This window comes from Mesoplodon mirus, assembly GCF_964341445.2.
Source record: "Mesoplodon mirus genome assembly, chromosome: 7".
NCBI lineage: Eukaryota > Metazoa > Chordata > Mammalia > Artiodactyla > Ziphiidae > Mesoplodon > Mesoplodon mirus.
This window is the reverse complement of record NC_138983.1, coordinates 103135903-103155568: the sequence shown is the minus strand read 5'-3', so window position 1 is coordinate 103155568 and position 19666 is coordinate 103135903. Positions and strand designations below refer to the sequence as shown.

General features: G+C 39.0%; 2 protein-coding genes across 2 annotated transcripts in view; both read left to right on the top strand.

Moving 5' to 3' along the window:
- Positions 1 to 19666, top strand: part of LOC309808921 (forkhead-associated domain-containing protein 1-like) — a gene marked incomplete at its 3' end in the record, with an annotated part of 289187 nt that overhangs the window by 205138 nt on the left and 64383 nt on the right. The gene's annotated exons all lie outside the window — the stretch shown is intronic.
- On the top strand, positions 5356 to 8057 carry LOC309808110 (uncharacterized protein; the record flags this gene model as incomplete). Its single annotated transcript, XM_082628109.1, has 2 exons — positions 5356 to 5568; positions 5851 to 8057. Exon 2 carries the CDS (start codon positions 6024 to 6026, stop codon positions 8055 to 8057), a length of 2034 nt encoding a protein of 677 aa, XP_082484235.1. The 5' UTR covers positions 5356 to 5568; positions 5851 to 6023.

Below are 19666 nucleotides of genomic sequence, written 5' to 3'. Positions count from 1 at the left end.
TTGATATTATATTTTTCTAGGGGACTGTAATTTTTATAAAATTGAAAATTTATTTGAAAACACTTTGTTCATTTTTTCCTTTGTAAAGTCTGTAACATGTATGTGATATATGACCCTTTTACCTTTCTGATACTGGCTTCTTATCCTTTCTATCTTTTTTTTTTCTTTTTTGGTCTTGAGAAGACTCTCAAGTAGATAGCCATTTTTATTAGTATTTTCAAAGAGCCAAATGTTAGGTTTTGAATTTGTATTGTTTATTTTCTATGTCATTAATTTCTGCTCTTGCATTTATTATTTACTTCTTCCACTTCCTTTGGGTATGTCTCTTGAAGATAGCACATAGTTACATGTAATTTTATACAATCTGACACTTATTTTCTTTTCATTTGGAGCAGCCAATCCATTTGCATTAAATGTAGTTACTAATTTGGTTTAAATCTTCCTTTTTTTCCTACTTGTCTAAATTCTTTCATATTTTTCTTTTTCTTCTGGAATCGTGAAATATTTATAGCAGTCTACTTTGACTCTATTAAGTTTGAAACTGTAAGCTCTATTTTATTATTTAATGACAATTTCAGAATTTACTAAATATTTATAAAAATATTTTTATTTTTATAAATATTTTTATAACAAACCTTGCTGGGAACCTGTAAATCAATACTTGTAATCTGTGTCACACACACACACACACACACACACACACACACATATTTGAAAGGAAACTTACTAGAAATTAATTAAGTTTGCAACATAAGAATTAAATAGATTGTGCCATAGAAGAAGAGATAATTAATAAAACAAGTAGGACAAACAGAAAACAAACTATAGAGGGTATCAATAATCTCCAATTTGTAGGAGGACTCACACTTCACACTATTTAAAACAATAGTGGTAGGACAGTAAAATGGCGTCACTCAATTGAAAACCATCTAAGCAGTTCCTCCAACAATTAAACATGAAATTACCATATGACCCAGCAATTCTACTCCTAGATGTATACCCAAGAGAAATGAAAACATATGTTCACACCAATTGAACAAGAATGTTTATAGCAACATTTTTCATAGTAGCAAACAAGTGGAAACAGCCAAAATGTCCATCAACTGATAAATGGATGAACAGAATTGGTATGTCCATACAATGAAATATTACTTCGCTATAAAAAGGAATGAAATACTGATGCATGCTATCACCTAGATGAACCTTCAAAATATTATGCTAAGTAAAAAAGTCAGTCACAAAAGACGTTATATTGTATGATTCTCTTTCTATGAAATGTCCAGAATAGTGAAATCTACAGAGACAGAAGATAGATTAGTGGTTGCTTAGAGCTTGTGGTAAGTAGGGTGGGAATATAGGGAGGTGATGCCTAAAGAATATTAGATTTGTTTTTTGAAGTGATAAAAATGTTCAAAATTGACTGTAATGATGGTTGCACTTATATGAGAATATACTCAAAATCACTGAAATATATAAATAGGTGAATTCTATGGTATGTGAATTATATGTCAGTAAAAAATGGGACCTAAATAGACAATAGAGAGGATCAGTAAACTTCAATTTTGTTTCTTTGAAAATATAAAGAATGGTATTTTTATATGTTCATAGAAGAGGAAGGCACAAACAAAACTATGAAAGAAAAGGGGTTTTATTTACATATATTTGGAGTTTTACTAATTATAGGAATAAAGTAAAGAGTATTATGCCATTAATATGAAAATTTATAAAAAATTGAATTAAAAAATAAAATTAGCAAAATTGTCTTAAGAGGAAATAGAGAAACATAGTATACTAACAACTTTTACATTTTAGTCTGGTCAAATGTCTACAAATCAGCAAACAAAAACACCAGGACCAGACATTTTTAAAGTGACTTTGCAGATCCTTCAGGGATCAAATTAACCTTTATCTTATATAAAATTTTTCAGAGAGTGAAACAAGAGGGTATACTCACTTTTTCAATATACAATAGCCAAACCAAAACAAATAAATAAATAAAATATATAACACATCCATTTATAGAAATCAATAAAACTATTCCAAATAAAATATTAACACAAGATTAATTTATATGTACAGAAGCAAAAGCCAGTGGAAAATATATTTGAAAACAAAAAAGAGGTGGAAAATGTCTGCATACAAAATACAAGAAAATCTGTAATCTCTGAACTTGCTGGATACAAGACTGACGTACAAAAACCAATAAGAATTTAAAATATTAGCAACAACCAGTAAGAAAATGTACTACTATTAGTAAATACTATTCCATTAATACTTTTACTATTAAGTAAAAATATCATTCACAATAAAATAATAAATATCAGGTATTTGAGAATAACTATAATAACGTGAGTCAAATATTCATGGAGAAAATGATGCTTTCTTAAAGGATGTAAAAAATTAAATGGAACACTTTATAATATTCTTTGTAAAAATGAATCAATATCTTATACTTGACCATGCCACTAACTTGTGTATGCATTGCTATCGCAATGAAAATTGCAATAGATATTTTCATAAGCCATGACAAGCTAAATCTAAAGTTTATATGGGAGAGAAGTGTATTAGGCAGAGTTCTCCAGAGAAACAGAAGCAGAGCCAATAGGAGATGTGTATGTGCAAAAAATCTGCAGGGCAGGGCAACAGGCTGGAGACCCAGGGAAGAGCTGATATTTCAGTGTGAGTCCAAAGGCAGTCTGCTGGCAGAATTCCCTCTTTTTGAGGGGACGTCAGTCTTTTCTCTATTAAGACTTTCAACTGATTGGGTGAAATGTTAATCTCATCTAAAAAAATTCTTCACACAAATATCATGAATAATGTTTGACCAAATGTCTGGTTACCATGTCTTAGCCAAGGTGACCATTACGTATAAGTAGGGAGTTGAAAGTAGCCAAAAAATTTTGAAGAAGATATGAAAACATTAAGAAACATGAAGAAAGGGCAACCTGTGCTACCTGATATAAACATTTAAAGTCATATTAATTAAAACAGTGTGGTACTGGCACAGCAAAGGTATAGACAAACAAAATTGAACAGAATATAGGGCCCAGGAACATAGATAGATTAAAAAAAAGACTAATGTGGTAACACTACAGATTTGTGGAGAAAGGATGAACCTTTTAATAAGTGGTGTTGAGATTATTGGAAATTCATATGGACAAAGGATTAGACCCCTATCTTAAAGAAATGAGAAAATAAATTCCAGTTGAAATCAAAAATTAAATATGAAAGAAAAAACATGAATACTTTAAGAGCAAAATATGGATATAGCTTTATGAAATCAGGTTAGGGAAAGGTTTCTTAAACACAACATTTAAAGAATCACAAAGGATGAAGAAAAGCTGAACAGATTATATGACATTCATATTGAAACATTTCCACAGCAGTATAGACAAATGGACAAATAAAAACACAAAAGAATAAATCTGGGTGGCCACGAAACTTATAAAAGAAAGGTCAGCCTCTCTATCATTAAGGAAATTCTTATTTATCTACATTAGAAGCTATGTGCATTGGAATCTTAATGTAGTGCTGTTTATAATAAGGTGGATGTTACCTAAATTCCCTTCTTAAAGGTAATAAATAAATTATGGTTTGTTCTCAAAAGTAATATTATACAATAGGTAAATTGAATGAAATGTTTTTGTGTGTATTAACATGGGTGGATCATAATAACATAATGTGAATTTAAAAAATAAATTGCAGTTACAAAAAGAGTATGTAGGTTTACAAATATATGAACTGAAGGGATGGGTTTGTGTGTGTATGTGAGAGAGCGAGCGACAGTGTTTACATGAGTTTTTGTGTGTGTTAAATAAGAATATATATGTAGTCAGATATGGCAACATGAACATAGAATATTCACATACCTTTTGGATAGAGATCTCTCTAATGATTGGGGATGATCTGAAGCGAAATGCAGGAATCAGATCTTTGGAAATACCCGTCAGGCTCCACGTGAAGTTTTGAAAAATTTACCACTTTAAGTAAACATTTTCTTCTCTGAGTCTGTTAAGATTTATTGCAAGTTCGATCTAATGAGCTGTATAGTAGAATGAACTTTTCAAAGTATGCTTGGTGAGGGATAGATTTCAGATCATTGATTGTTCCCCTAAAGACTAAGGCTATTTGGTGAGGAGGCTCCAAAACAAGGATTTTGTCCATATATAAATCTGTTTTCTTGAAGAGCTAATTCTTTGTAGTTATGACAGTATAATTTATTGAAGCTTTAATTTGTGTTTGTTTTCCCCAATAACTCTATTACCACCACTTCAAGATGGTAGTTAACATTTGCTGTTAATTACTTCAGGGGAGATTTGTGTTAGGGTGAAAAGCTGGTGTTTCCTGGAATTGACCGATTTTCCTTTGTTCTTTGAAAAGCACAAATACTTTGAAAGAATAATGTTAGGTGAGAGAGAGAGAGAGGAAACAGAGGAGAGCCATTGAGACTCCAAAGGAAGAGGGATAGATGTCCCCGAGGCTGGAGAGAGGGACATATCTTCATGTAGCAGAAAACTTAAACATTCACTATGGCAGTGTGAAAATAGGGCATGTCTCCAGAGATACAGAAAGATTTCAGAAACAGTGGTTATGCACTTCATGCAAGTAATGTGGGTTCAGGCACCAACTTTCCTGTTATTCCAGTTTATCAGTGAAGCAGTAGGGTCAGCAGATTTAAAGCCACCATGAAAGTTCAACAAGATGTATCTTTTGTTTAAGGCCCAAATACAGAGCCTCTACCACACTTTCTAGGGTTATTTTAAGCCTCTAGAATGTTCATGTGACCTAACGAAAGAAATGGATTCTTGAATGATGACAAATGGTAGAGTTTCTTCTTTGCCTGATGGGATGAGGGCTTACATTATTATTAAATTTGAAATAAAAGAAGTAAATGAGCCTCTTCTTTTTTTTTTTTTTTTTTTTTTAAGATGTTGGGGGTAGTGCCGGCTGGGTCCTCCGGGGCTGTGGGGCCTGTGGCGATGGGCTGGGTGCGTTTCCCAGCCCCGAGCTGGGCAGGCCGGTGAGGAGGGTGTGTCTTACCTCCGCGTCGGTGTACTAGCCCAACACCCGCCCCGCGTCCTCCGTAACGGGAGTGTCCCGTGAGCGCCCGCCGGGGCCCCGACCCCGTCCCCGCAGCTCTGACGCGACGGCCTGGGCCTCGTGCGCATTTTGCGCCTGGGAAACAGGCTCGGAGTGCGACCGTCGGCCGAGGTGACCCCCCCCCCAACCCCCTCATCCCCCTGCTCTGGGCAGGAGGCGGGCGGCTGAATCCTGGAGCCGCCTCTCTGGCCCCGCTCTCTCCTCACGGTCCCGTGATGGCGGCGTCGTGGTTGGGCCCGGCGCGGTGGAGAGGGATGCCTGGAGGTGACGCCTAAAGCAAACTTTTCAAGCCAAGCAGGCCTCCTTCCGGTAGGCAGTTTTGGCATGAGCCAAGGACATGGCATTTCGGCATGCGGAAGAGTGTGGACCAAATAAAAGATGCTTGTTACTTATGAGGATGTGGCCGTGACTTTTACCCAGGACGAGTGGGGGCAGCTGGACCCCGCCCAGAGGACCCTGTACCAGGAGGTGATGCTGGAGACCTGCGGGCTCCTGGTCTCTCTGGCTGTCGTAGGTCACCTGCCTACCTCAGATACCGATGATGCCATCTGTGGGATGATGGAGACCAGGACTTCTTAGCCTGCCAGGTTGGCTACTGTCACGTGGGGAGCGTTTAAAATCTGATGCCCAGGCCCTTCCCAGAGATTTTGTTTGAACTGCTGTGTGGTGGTAGCTGGGCACCCCAGGTGTTGCTGATGCGCGGGAGGTCGAGGTCCCTGACTTGAAGGAATGAGAAAACGTCTTCAGGAGGATGTCCTTTGCCCAAGCCAGAGCTGATCCACCCACTGGAGGACAGCCCAGAGTTACAGACGTGGAAGAGAGGCCTCTCCCCAAACTCCTGCCCAGTTGGGGAGTCTGGGAAGTCCAGGACCGAGGTTCTGGCAGACCTGGCGTCTGGTGCGGGCCTGCTCCTTGGCGTGCAGATGGCAGCCTTCTCCTTCTGTCCTCACATGGCAGAGAAAAGAAGCGAGCTCCTTCGTATCTTCTCTGGTGACAACACAAAACCTGACACCACGGAGCCTGCCCCTCCTCACCTGGCCTTGTCTGAGGAAGTCTCACCCCAGGAACAACTGACTCAGCGAGCCTCAGGGGACTCCCTGTTGGGACAAACCAAAGATCAGGATGGGCCACTGGAAATGCAGGAAGGCCACTTGAGACCAGGGATGGACCCCCAGAGGGAGAAGCTCTCTGGGAAAATGAGCCCTGAACATGGTGGTTTAGGGACACATGACGGTCTTCACTCAAGGATTGTTCAGCAGCGAGTATTTCCAGGAGATACTCTTTATGAATGTGACTCATGTGGACCAGTGAAAGGACCCTTGATACACGAAGGGAAACACCTCTATAAGTGTGAGGAATGTGGGAAAATTTTTAACAAGAGTTGCTTCCTTGTTCGACATGAGCAGATTCACTCTGGCGTGAAGCCCTATGAATGCACAGAGTGTGGGAAAACCTTTATTAAGAGCACACACCTCCTCCAGCACCACATGATCCACACCGGGGAGAGGCCCTATGAGTGCACGGAGTGCGGGAAGGCCTTCAACCGCAGGTCACACCTCACGAGACACCAGCGGGTTCACACTGGGGAGAAGCCTTACAAGTGCAGTGAGTGTGGAAAGGCCTTCACCCACCGCTCCAATTTAGTCTTACATAACAGAAGCCACACTGGTGAAAAACCCTTTGTGTGCAAAGAATGTGGGAAAGCCTTTCGAGATAAGACAGGTTTCCTTCGACATTACATCATCCACACGGGAGAGAAGCCCTTTGAGTGTGTGGAGTGTGGGAAATCCTTCAACCGCAGGTCACATCTCACCTGGCACCAGCAGATTCATCGTGGAGTGAGACCCTTTGAATGCAACGAATGTGGAAAAGGTTTTTGTGATAGCACGGACCTCATCCAACACTATGTCATCCACACTGGAGAGAAGCCGTGCAAGTGCCTTGAGTGCGGGAAGGCCTTCTACCGCAGGTCACACCTCAGGCAGCACCAGCGGAGTCACACCGGGGAGAAGCCCCATGTGTGCGGTGAATGTGGAAGGGCCTTTACCCACTGCTCCACTTTTATCTTACATAAACGAGCCCACACTGGAGAAAAACCCTATGAATGCAAAGAATGTGGGAAAGCCTTTAGCAATCGGTCAGACCTCATTCGACACTTCAGCATCCACACTGAAGAGAAGCCTTATGAGTGCATGGAGTGTGGGAAAGCCTTTAACCGCAGGTCATACCTCACCAGACACCAGCAGATTCACAGTGGAGAGAAGCCCTATGAATGCATGGAATGTGGCAAAGCCTTTTGCCAAAGGGCAAACCTCATTCGACATGCCATCATCCACACTGGAGAGAAGCCTTATAAGTGCAGTGAATGTGGAAAGGCCTTTACCTACTGCTATACTTTTATCTTGCATAAAAGGGCCCATATTGGAGAAAAACCTTTTGAGTGCAAAGAATGTGGCAAAGCCTTTAGCACTAGGAAGGACCTCATTCGGCACTTCAGCATCCACACTGGGGAGAAGCCCTTTGAGTGCACGGAGTGTGGGAAGGCCTTCAACCGCAGGTCTGGCCTCACCAGGCACCAGCGGATTCACAGTGGAGAGAAGCCCTATGAATGCATGGAGTGTGGGAAGTCCTTTTGCTGGAGCACAAACCTCATTCGACATGCCATCATCCACACTGGAGAGAAGCCTTATAAGTGCAGTGAGTGTGGAAAGGCCTTCAGTCGCAGCTCATCCCTCACTCAGCATCAAAGGATTCATACTGGGAGAAACCGTGTCAGTGTGACAGATGTGGGAAGAACCTTCACAAGTGGGCAATCCTCAGTCAGTCTTCAAGAACTCCTACTGGGGAAAGGCTTTTTGCACGTAACCACTGAGGAAAATCTTTTGCCAGAGGAAACATCTTACTCAGAATCTGATCATTCATACCAAAGAGAAACCTCTCATTTTTCTTCCCCATGAGAAAAGCTATTGCGGGATATCAGTTGTCATCTAAAGAGTCATGTTAGAAATGGCCTCAGCCTAGAAACTTACTCTGTATCTGAAAATTCACACAGGAGAGTGATCCAATCTTTATTGTGCACTTAGCAAAACCCTCAGCCACATCTTTCTCCTTAGCTTACACTACAAAATTATCTCAGGGATATTTATAAACAAAAGAGGAGGAGACGAGAAAAGAGAGAAATGCAAACACAGCTTTCAGATTTCCATGATGAGCCTGTGGCAATTTGTCATCCCTGCCTTAGTTTATTTGAGTTGTAAGGGGGGTGTTGTTGCAGAGATCAGAGGGCCTTGTTCCTTTTATTTGTCTTGAATATACATGCACTGCTGTCCAGTGTCAGGAGAGTTAGACAGTTGAGGGTATGTCTGAAAATATTTACTGAAAACCAGCTTTGTTCTACAATATTGTCTCTATCCTTGAGTAGCATATGTCTTTATGAGAAATATGAAGGCTTGACTTATGAAATGCTTTCATATTTAAGGAGATGAAGATGTATGTATGAGTGGGCCCGTTTTACTGCATATTTAAGACTGATTTTTTGAGAACATACTGTGTCGTGTCTTTAACCACCCAACACTCATACTTAATCTACTTGTTCTTTTTTTTTCTGTGGGGTGACGATGACAGTGTAGCTGTGCGACCTTCCTAGATGAATCCCAGTTCTTCCCTCTGATTCCTCCTTAGAGAGGTTTCTTCAGGTCCACTTCAGTGACTTTCTAGAGATCGAATTAGAGCCAGAACAAAATAAAACACATAGCTAAATTAAGCTAAAGGATAATGATACATGCAGAGAGGTAGTCTCATTTTTAATCTTACAAAAGATTGTGTGAAGAGTCACTGTCAAGGAAAGTGACTAGAATTTTAACAGATGAAATGAGCATGTGTGGGTGCAGGTACATGTGTGTTCCACAGTTGTTGCCATTGGCTTAGTCCAAGTATAATGACTAAATGACTAGTATCTTTTGTCAGGGTATTTTGAAATTACTTCGGAGGGTTTTTTTTTTTTTTTTGAGCAACATGTGATAGTATTCCTTCATGTTAAGAAATATACTGTACAGAAAGACATAAAAATAATCATGCATTCACTCTGAACCCTCCTCAGGGCCTTTCAAATGACTGCATGTCTAGTTTTGTATTCCCATTGAAGGCCAAGTCATTTTTGTTGTGTTAATCCATGGCAGTATTGTGAAGGCCCCTTCATGCTTTTCATGTCTTGTCTAAGAAGTCTTCAGCAAGTTCTAGGTCCTGAATATTTTCTCCTAAAAGTCTTATAGTTTTATATTTAAATCTCTAGTCCATGTTGAGTTAATTTTTGTATTACCATGTGAAGTTTAGGTTGTGTTTTTTGCCTCAGGATGTTCAGTTCTGGTACCATTTGTGGAAAAGACTGTCCTGCCTCTACTGAAGTGAACTTAGTAAAAAATCAGTTGGGCATATTCATTTTGGTCTATTTCTGAGTTCTTTGTATTATCCCGTTGATCTGGGTATTTAAACCTCTGCTAATACCACATTATCTTGAATACTATAGCTATCATTAAATCTTAAAATTGGGTAAAGTGAAAAAAAAAAAAAAAAAAAAGATGTTGGGGGTAGGAGTTTAGTAATTTATTTATTTATTTTTGCTGTGTCAGGTCTTCGTTTCTGTGCAAGGGCTTTCTCTAGTTGTGGCAAGCGGGGGCCACTCTTCATCGTGGTGCGCGGGCCTCTCACTATCGCGCCCTCTCATTGCGGAGCACAGGCTCCAGATGCGCAGGCTCAGTAGTTGTGGCTCACGGGCCTAGTTGCTCCGCGGCATGTGGGATCCTCCCAGACCAGGGCTCTAACCCGTGTCCCCTGCATTAGTAGGCAGATTCTCAACCACTGCACCACCAGGGAAGCCCGAGCCTCTTCTTGACCAAACACTTGAAATTCACTTTAATGAGAATACCAATATGGTGTTGTAGAATAACAAAATCTCATGCAAGAAGGGAGCCTAGTGATCACTCCATCCAGCCTACCATTTTGTAAATAAGGAACCTGAAATTGATCAAATGTGGACAACTTGCCCGAACTTAATATTCTGTTAATTAATCAAGCTGCGATTCAAACTCAGGTCTTTTGATTCCAGGTCTAGTTTATTTTTCCCATTATATTAGGCTTTGTTTAAATAGATACAATTTTAAAAGTACATGATACCTTTACTCACTGTGGGACAGTATTCCAACATGAAGGTTTTATTTCTATTTGCCTTTCCTTGAACCTAGGACAGTTGAGGAACACACACACACACACACACACACACACACACACACTCAGTAAATCTTCATTGCTTGGACTATCAATCCATTGGTATTTTAGCGTTTCCTTCAGAGATATGATGCATCCTAAGAAGCTATATTTTCAAATAGCATATTTCAGATAAATTATCTAAATGTGTGGGGGTTAGTTCCTGAAAATCTGTTTCTCAGTTAATTGCTAGTTAATGTTTTTCTATTTTTACCACCTTAATCTGCTGTCCGTTACCTGGACTCTTAAAAAGGGCCTTCTAAAGTTTCTTCTTGAATCCTTGTTTACTTGTCTATAGGAAACTCCCCATAGATAATCTTTTTTTTTTTTTTTTTTTTTTTTGCCGTACGCGGGCCTCTCACTGCTGTGGCCTCTCCTGTTGCGGAGCACAGGCTCCGGATGCGCAGGCTCAGTGGCCATGGCTCGTGGGCCCAGCCGCTCCGCGGCATGTGGGATCTTCCCAGACCGGTGGATGAACCCGTGTCCCCTACATCGGCAGGCGGACTCTCAACCACTGCGCCACCAGGAAAGACCCCCCCCCCAATAGATAATCTTAAAAAAATAAATTAGATCATTTTTCTCCCATGTTTAAGCCTCCAAACCCAACTCTGCATTGCACTATCCTATTGTAATTGAATAAAATCAATATTTCTCACCATTGACTAAAAAGCTTACATGATATGGCATCTCCCAAATACTCCTTTGTTTGGTCTGCTATGACAAAAATACCATAGACTGTCTTTTTCTGTCTTATATCACTTATATATGGAATCTAAAAAAGCCAAAGTCATAAAAGCAAAGAGTAGAATGGTGGTCCAGGGGCTGGGAGTGGGGAAATTGGAAAAATGTTGGTCAAATGATATAAACTTGCAACTGGTATTGATAGATAAATAAGCCCTGGAGATTTAATGCACAACATAGTGATTACAGTCAACAATACTGTACTATAAACTTCAAAGTTGCTAAGAGACTAGATCATAATTATTCTCACCACAAAAAAGAAATGATAATTGCGTGACATGATAGAGGTGTTAGCTAATGCTACTGGTGGTAATCATACTGCAATATACAAATGTATCAAACCAACAAGTGTACACCTTGCACTTACATAATGTTATATTTCAACTATATCTCAATAAAAAATACTATAGGCTGGGTGGCTTAAACACAAATATTTGTTTCTTATAATTCTGAAGTAGTATTTCCCCCAAATACTACTTCACTATTGAGTTGTAAGATCATCTTACATATCCTGGATGCCAGTCTATGTTATGTATATATCTATATCTATATCTATATCTATATCTCATGAATATTTTCTCGAATCTGTGGCTTGCCCTTTCATTTTCTAATGGTGTCTTTAAAAGTGCAGAAATTTAAAATTTTAATGTAGTTATAATTTTTTTTATAATTATCCAAATGCTATTTTTAAAATTCTGAGGTAACATGGTTTTAATTATAAATTGAAAAGCAGATAGTATAGGTATGTGATTTTGTATCTCATGCAGAATTTGGCAGTCTGGTAGCTTGTGAATATTTTCTATTTGTACTATTATTGCATGTATGAATTTATTTACGATAAATATACTTATGTGATATATAGAGAATATTTAAATTGTCAGGATTTGCTATTTCCCCATAACCTTTCTCCTCTCAATACTCTGAAGACTTGAAATGTTTACTTTCTTAATTGGTACAAGGCCTTTGTTGAGGTGGGGGGTGGACGGGAGAGAGATATAAAGAATGTAAAGAATACAAATAATAGCCCAGGTTGTTCTCTATGAGGAAGAATGAAAGAGGGCAGAGGGGTAAGAAGGATAGGGAACAATAAAGGAAGGGTGAGGACAGGAGAGAAGAGGTAAAAGGAAAGAGCAGTCACTATCAGGAATGGGATTTAGGAAAGGGAGTGTGTAACAAATCTTTCGGAATCCTAGCTGTGTGCTGCCTGCATCTTTAAAACAAATCAACATGATTTTCAGTGCTTTCTGGAGGTTGGTTTCTGTTTGTGTGCATTATCATACTTAGGCTGTGATATATTTGACATCCTAAATTTTCATGGAGTTTATTTCCCACTCTGACATCTGTGTATCTTACTGACACAACTTGAGTACCTCCTACTTTTTCTCATGTCCAATCACCATAAACTCATCAATACAATGGACTATCATAATGCTTTGGTGATATCCAGATGACTAATCTCCCTATGGACTATAATATTATAGACATCGGGAGACTTGGCATAGCACTCAAGTAAGACAAAGTTTGAGTGTACTTCTGTCTCTGTCAGATAGAAGTGAACTGCTCCATTACCTTTGCTGTTTGATGTGGAGACAACTATTCGCCAGATGAATAGCTGTGTATCAGGAGTTAGAGATGTTTTGATTTGTTCCGGGAAAAAAGGCCCATAAAATCCAGCAGCTTTGATTAGAATTAGTACCTCATTACCTTATGATAATCAACAATCATTGTCCATGACTTACTTGCCTTTTTTACAGGCCAAACAGATTATTTAAATGGGGCAGGTGATGGAGATTCCCATCCGCATGGTTATTTTAGTCTCTGCCAATTCCCCAGATAATGTGCTATTGCTATTTTTTGGTATCGTTTTCATGTAGGGACAGTTCCAGGAGCTTCCACTTGGCCCTTCCTATGTATTTTTTTCCAGTTGTGGCAAAATATGCATGACATAAAAGTGACCATCTTAACCATGTTTAGGTGTACCATTTAGTGGCATTAAGTCCATTCACGTTGTTGTGCAACCATCATTACCATTCATCTCCAGGGCTTTTTTCATCTTCCCAAACTGAAACTCTGTACCCATGAAACAACACCTCTCCATTCATCACTGCACCCAGACCCTGGCAATCACCATTCTATTATCTGTCTATATAAATTTGACTACTCTAGTACCTCATATGACTGGAATCACAGTATTTGTGTTTTCGGTTCTGGCTTATTTCATTTAGCATAATGTCTTCAAAGTTCATCCGTATCGTAGTGTGTGTCAGAATTTTTTACCTTTGAAGGGTCATTAATATTCCATTGTATGTATATACTACATTTTGTTTATCCATTCCTCTGTTGATGGACATTTAGGTTGTTTCCATCTTTTGGCTATTGTGAATAATGCTGCTAAGAACGTGAAATTACAAACATCTGTTCAAGTCCCTGCTTTTAATTCCTTTGGATATATACTCTGAAGTAGAATAGCTAGATCGTATGGTAGTTCTGTTTAATTTTTTGAGGAACTGCAATGTAGAAGGGTTCAGATTTCTACACATCCATGCGAATACTTGTTACTTATTATTGTTTTAATAATAGCTATCCTAATGGATGTCAGGCAGTAGCCGTTCTTAATAGCACTGACCTTGGTTGAGAGTTCTGTCATTTTCCAAGTATGTGTACTCCAAAAATACATTCAGATATGGGGAAATATAGTGTAGGTCACTGCACAAGACTTCTAGTGAGGTGAGCTTGTGTCAAAATTCCAATTATCACATGGCTTCCATAAGCCCTATTATGACCTGAAGACCACAGTGATGTTTTGGAACCTCAGGTGTGTAAGTTTATCTTAATAATCTCTGAAAAATTCTGAGTTTCCCACTTTTCCTTCTAAACATTCCCCCTGGACATTGTAAACCCCTTCGAGGTGGACCTGGAGGAAAAACATGATCACACTCTGTCCTTCTGACAATGTTGCAGCAAAGTTCCTGGAGCTGTTGTACCACCTGGTCTCTGGGTTAGGTCTGGGCGAGGCTGTAATTTTCATTCCTGGAAAATCAATGCAGGTTTCTGCTCATTGTGCTTGAATTTTATTTTCATTTATACAGGTCAAGCCTGCTCATCAATGTAATTCCCAGTGTAAATGTGATCAATCTGTTACTGCTGGAAGTCACTTTGGGTCAAAATACTGCCACTCTGCCCTGCTGACCTTTATGATAATTGCACTCACCTTGTTTCTCATATTAAATGCTACCACTTAACCTCTGCTACTTTGTAACCCAATGTTCCTGTTAAAAGGCACGGGGGGGGCTTCCCTGGTGGCGCAGTGGTTGAGAGTCCGCCTGCCGATGCAGGGGACACGGGTTCGTGCCCCGGTCCGGTAAGATCCCACATGCCGCGGAGTGGCTGGGCCCGTGAGTCATGGCCGCTGAGCCTGCGTGTCCGGAGCCTGTGCTCCGCAACGGGAGAGGCCACAACAGTGAGAGGCCCACGTACCGCAAAAAAACAAACAAAAAAACCCAAAAAAAACATATGCCACACACACATTCTACAGGTTTCTGCTGATACACGTTAGCAGGATATAGCATTTCTTTTGATGTATATGCTAACTCCTACCAGGGTGGACATTATACTTGCCTACTGGGGCCTGGTAGAATCTGGCTGTAGTTATTAGGATGCAATAAGTGCTGATGTGGGTGGGTCTTGAGAAAAGTAGAAATTTCCTTGAAAACTAACCTATTTAGATAAGGTCTTTAGAGAGATGTTAAGTAAGGGAAGGTTAGTTTCCTCAAATGGGGAGGAAGAAGGGTGGCTTCCTTTGGCGAGGAAACCACAGGAAGATTTGGGTTAAAAATTTTCATATGAATCTGAGTCTGCCTACCTGCACTTATCCTAAATACTCAATATATCCTTATCTTAATACCCAACTCTTCCTGATCAACGTCCTGATATTAATCTGTGAGGCTTAGCACAGATGTACGTTGAACTTGCATTTTAATTCTGCAACCCACACTTTTAGATTTGAAACTTGATCCTCAGCCATGTCTGCTGTGTGGCTCTAAGACATGAGAAAATTTTAAGGCCCTCAGTGTGGCTCTCTGTGTCTTCCCATGCCTCGATCTGAGAGTTTAAACACCTAACACCTTTTAACATTAAGTGTAAACATTTGTAAGCTCTCTGGTGCTATAAGAAGCAGCTAATGGTCCCCGTGGTGCTTGTAGGTATTACTGCTGTAATAGACAAAATCAGCTGCCGCTTGAGATGTAAAAGTATTGTCTTCAACTGGCAATATGTTCAAAGCAAATATTGTCGGTAATTTATTTATTGTTTCCACTACTCGGAAGAAGCACTTGTCTTTGCATTGGCAATGGAGTCACTACTACATTCAAGCTCAAAACTTTATTCCAGAGTCCCATCTTGAGCATCTTTTTCCTGGGATTACTCATGCAGGACAGGAAATCTGCTTCAGGAAGTTTAGAAAGTAGATTTTAATAAAAGGAGCTTGTTTCAAAAGTTATAAAAGCTGGAGTCCAATGAAATAGGAAGGCAACCTAGAGTTTGGAAAGACTGAATCCCCTAAGCAGAACTGGAATGAATGTAGAGACTGCTGGTGGGTGCTGGGAACATGGAGGGAGAAGCCCTTGAGCAGGAATTGGACGCATGAGGGAGACGAAGCCTCAGTTGTATGTACAACTCAAAGAAAGAGGGCATTCTGGGTTCTCCCCTATCCCCTTCCTCCAAACTCTCACCAGTCCTTCCTTTACTCAAAATTAATTGGAAGCTAGTTGTCAGTGAATCCTGGGAAACCGAGTTTTCAGGAGTCAGTCCTCTAAAATAAAAATCAGAGCTGGAAAAAGAAATAGTCTTTCAAAATTATTCACACAAATATGCCATCCCTTTACAATAACTTCTCACATTCCAGTTCACTTGTTCAAATACCCCACCACTATGATAGTACTTTGACGCAAGTCTGTTTACTCCCTTGCTTTCTCCTGATACTGCCTTTGTATCTCCCCTTACTCTCTTACATTCCAATGTCCATTATCTAATAGTGTGTTTGTCCCTAGCCCTGTTCCAGTGTCTTTTAATTATGCTGGATCAACCCAAACCATTGCTTTCTCTTTTCTTGATCTCCAGCTTTCAAAGTCTTCCCAAGTAAAGTGTATAATAGTTTAGATTGTTTGCTTTATAAATTCATGATCACTAACCTAAAAGGTCCTTTAATATTGCCCTTTAATTCTGCTACATTAATCTGGACCCATCATTTCCCACTCTTTACACTTTGTTCTCTCTTTCTGCACTATTCTTTTTTTTTTTTTAATCTTTATTGGAGTATAATTGCGTTACAATGTTGTGTTAGTTTCTGCTGTATGACGAAGTGATTCAGCTATTGCACTATTCTTAAATGGCATGTCCCCACCATTTGCTATAATATCAGGAGATAATCTCTTTTAATTCACAGAAAAGAAAAGAAAAAACATGAGGAGAACTTTCCTGTTAATTAACATAATAGAGTTACTACATCTGCTGCCATCTTTATCTCCTCTGGTAATTTAACAGAACAGAAGCTCTATTCCTACTAAACCCAATTCCCTTACTCCTGATTTGGATTGCATCACCTTGCACTCTCTAAGGATCCTTATTTTGTTCAATACCTTCTCTAATCTGGATCTTTTCCACTATCTTTTTTAAACATTCTAAAATCTTCCAAATTGGGAAAAATAATAAAGAAGAGTAAAGCAAAAAAGAAAAGCAAAACCAAACTCACCTTTCTCCACCTGACTTCTGTTACTAATTACCACACTATCTCTTCTTCAAAGGCACAGTTTTTAAAATAATTCTTGAAAATGTTTTTCTATATCTTGGCAATTGTGAATAATGCTTCAATGAACATGAGAGTGCAATCTTTTTGAGATCCTGATTTCAGTTCTCTTATACATATATATATACACACACACACACATATATATACATATATATATACATATATCCATTCAGAAGTGGGATTGCTAAATCATATGATAGTTCTATTTTTAATTTTTCGAGAAGCCTCCATACTGTTTTCCATAGTGACTCTATACCATTTTGTATTCCCACCAACAGTGTACAAGAGATCCAATTTCTCCATATTCTCCCCAGTACTTGTTACCTTTATATTTTTGAAACTAAGCATCCTAACAGGTGTGAGGTGATATCTCTTTGTGATTTTGATTTGCATTGCCCTGATGATGAGCGATGCTGAGTACCTTTTCATATACATTTTGGCCGTTCATATGTGTTCTTTGGAAAATGTATATTCAAGTTCTTTGCCCATTTCTTGATGGAGTTATTTGGTTTATTTGCTACTTAGTTGTGGGAATTCCTTATAAATTTTGGATATTTACCCCTTACCAGATCTATGATTTGCAAATATTTTCTCCCATTCCATTGGTTACCTTTCCATTCTGTTGGTTGTTTCCTTTGCTGTGCAGGAGCTTTTTATTTTGATGTAGTTCTACTTGTCTATTTTTGCTTCTGTGGTCTGTGCTTTTGGTGTCATAGCCAATAAATCATTGCCAAGATCAGTGTCAAGAAGCTTTTCCCAGAATGTTCATCAACAGATGAATGGTTCAAAGCATGTAGTATATATTTACAATGGAATATTTTCAACTTTAAAAGAAGAAGGGGGTTCTACCATTGTGGCAACAGGGATGAACCTGGAGGACAATACGCTAAGTAAATAAGCCAGTCACAGAAGGACAAATACTGCATAATTCCATTTATATGAGGTATCTAAAATAATCAGACTCATGGAAGCAGAGAATAGAATGTTGGTTGCCAGGGGCTGGGGAAAGGGAGAAATGGGGAGCTGTTGTTCAACAGGTATGAATTTTCAGTTATACAAGATGAATAAATTCGAGAAATCTGCTGTACAAATAGTGTCTGTAGTTAACAATAATGTTAAGCACTTAAAATTAGTTAAGAGGGTCAATTTCATGTTAAGTGTTCTTACCACACACAGAAAAAATGGGACACAAGGAAGCTTTTGGAGGGGACAGATATGTCTATTACCTTGATTGTGTTAATTGTCTCATGGATTTATGCATATGTCCAAACTCATCAAATAATATACATTAAGCATGTGCCATTTTTTGTGCATCAGTTATACCTCCATAAAGCTGTTTAAAAATGTTTCTCTATATTTGATATCTTCACTTTATGACTTCCTTCTCATGCTTCAACCCACTCCCAATAGAATCCATCTTTTATTACTCCAATAAAAAGGTCCTTCATAAGCTATTTCCAAATCCATGGATGCGACGTGAAAATTTTATTTCCTAGTTACTTGACCTGTAAGTAGGATTTGCTTCTGTCTTTGAGACTTGATTTTCCTTGACCCAAAAACTCCTCTGGTTTTCTTCTAATCTCTGCGGCAGTTCATTCTCTATCTTCTTTGCAGGTACGTATGCTTCTCCTCAGACATTAAATGTTGAAATTCTTCAAAATTCAGTTTTAGGCCATTATGTCCTCTCACTCTGGAACTCATAATATGATTTCACAGAAACACACAGCTTCAGTTACCAACTCCATAAACTTTGGACATTTGTGTACCTGAGACCTCTAATCTGAATTCTGTAAATCCAGTTGCCTATTTAACATCTAAATCTGTTCATTTAAAATATACATAAAGCTAAATACTCACGGTCTCCCTAAACTGCCTAATCTCTCCTCCTTCATTTTCATTTGTCTTAGTGTATAGTGACACCATTCACCCAGTTGTATAAACCAGGCACCTAACAATAATCCTTGAGTTCAACCTCTCGCATCAGCCACTATATCCTATCCATTATCAATCTTATCCATTTTACCTCCTAGATACTTCCTTAATCTATCTAATATCCTCTATCTACTCATCGTTGTAAGTGGTAAATTAATGCATGAATATATATTTCCCTGATTGCTTTGCTTGGTACCTATAGTTTTTATGGCAGAAAAATTTATATTAAAAAAAATCCGTTCATCTTCCGTATATCTTCCCTTCTGTTCCTCCATCCTCCTGTCCCCATTTCAAGCAAGTATACAGGACTCCCTAGAAACCTCTTCCTCAGGAAATATGCCATTTCTAAGCCTCAAGGTGTGAAGGAGGAGATTACAAGGCAGTTGGAGGATTAAAAGCCAGTGAGTACAACAAGCACTGCCTGACACTACCTTGTTACTGGATAGAGCCTTGGAGCTGCACCAACTCATTAGAGGGATGTAGTTGAGAGAGATATAGGGAAGGCATGTAATAAGCATGAGGTATCTATCTCATCAAATATTTCAGCATCCCAAACATTATAGAGGAACATTTATAAATGGGACATAAAGGTACAGGTGTCCCGGTCTCAGAAGACCAGAAGGACCTCCACAACACTTTCATGTTACAGGGTTTTTATACCACTTTGGTTGTATAAGGTACCTCTAATAATGGCTGAGTCTAAATTCTCTACTTGCTCAGTTATTTAAAGAATTAAATTCATTTAAATCAAGTAAAGAAACAGTAGGTTTATAGCAGCTCATAACTGCTTACTTTTTTTAAAAAATGTATTTATTTATTATTTTT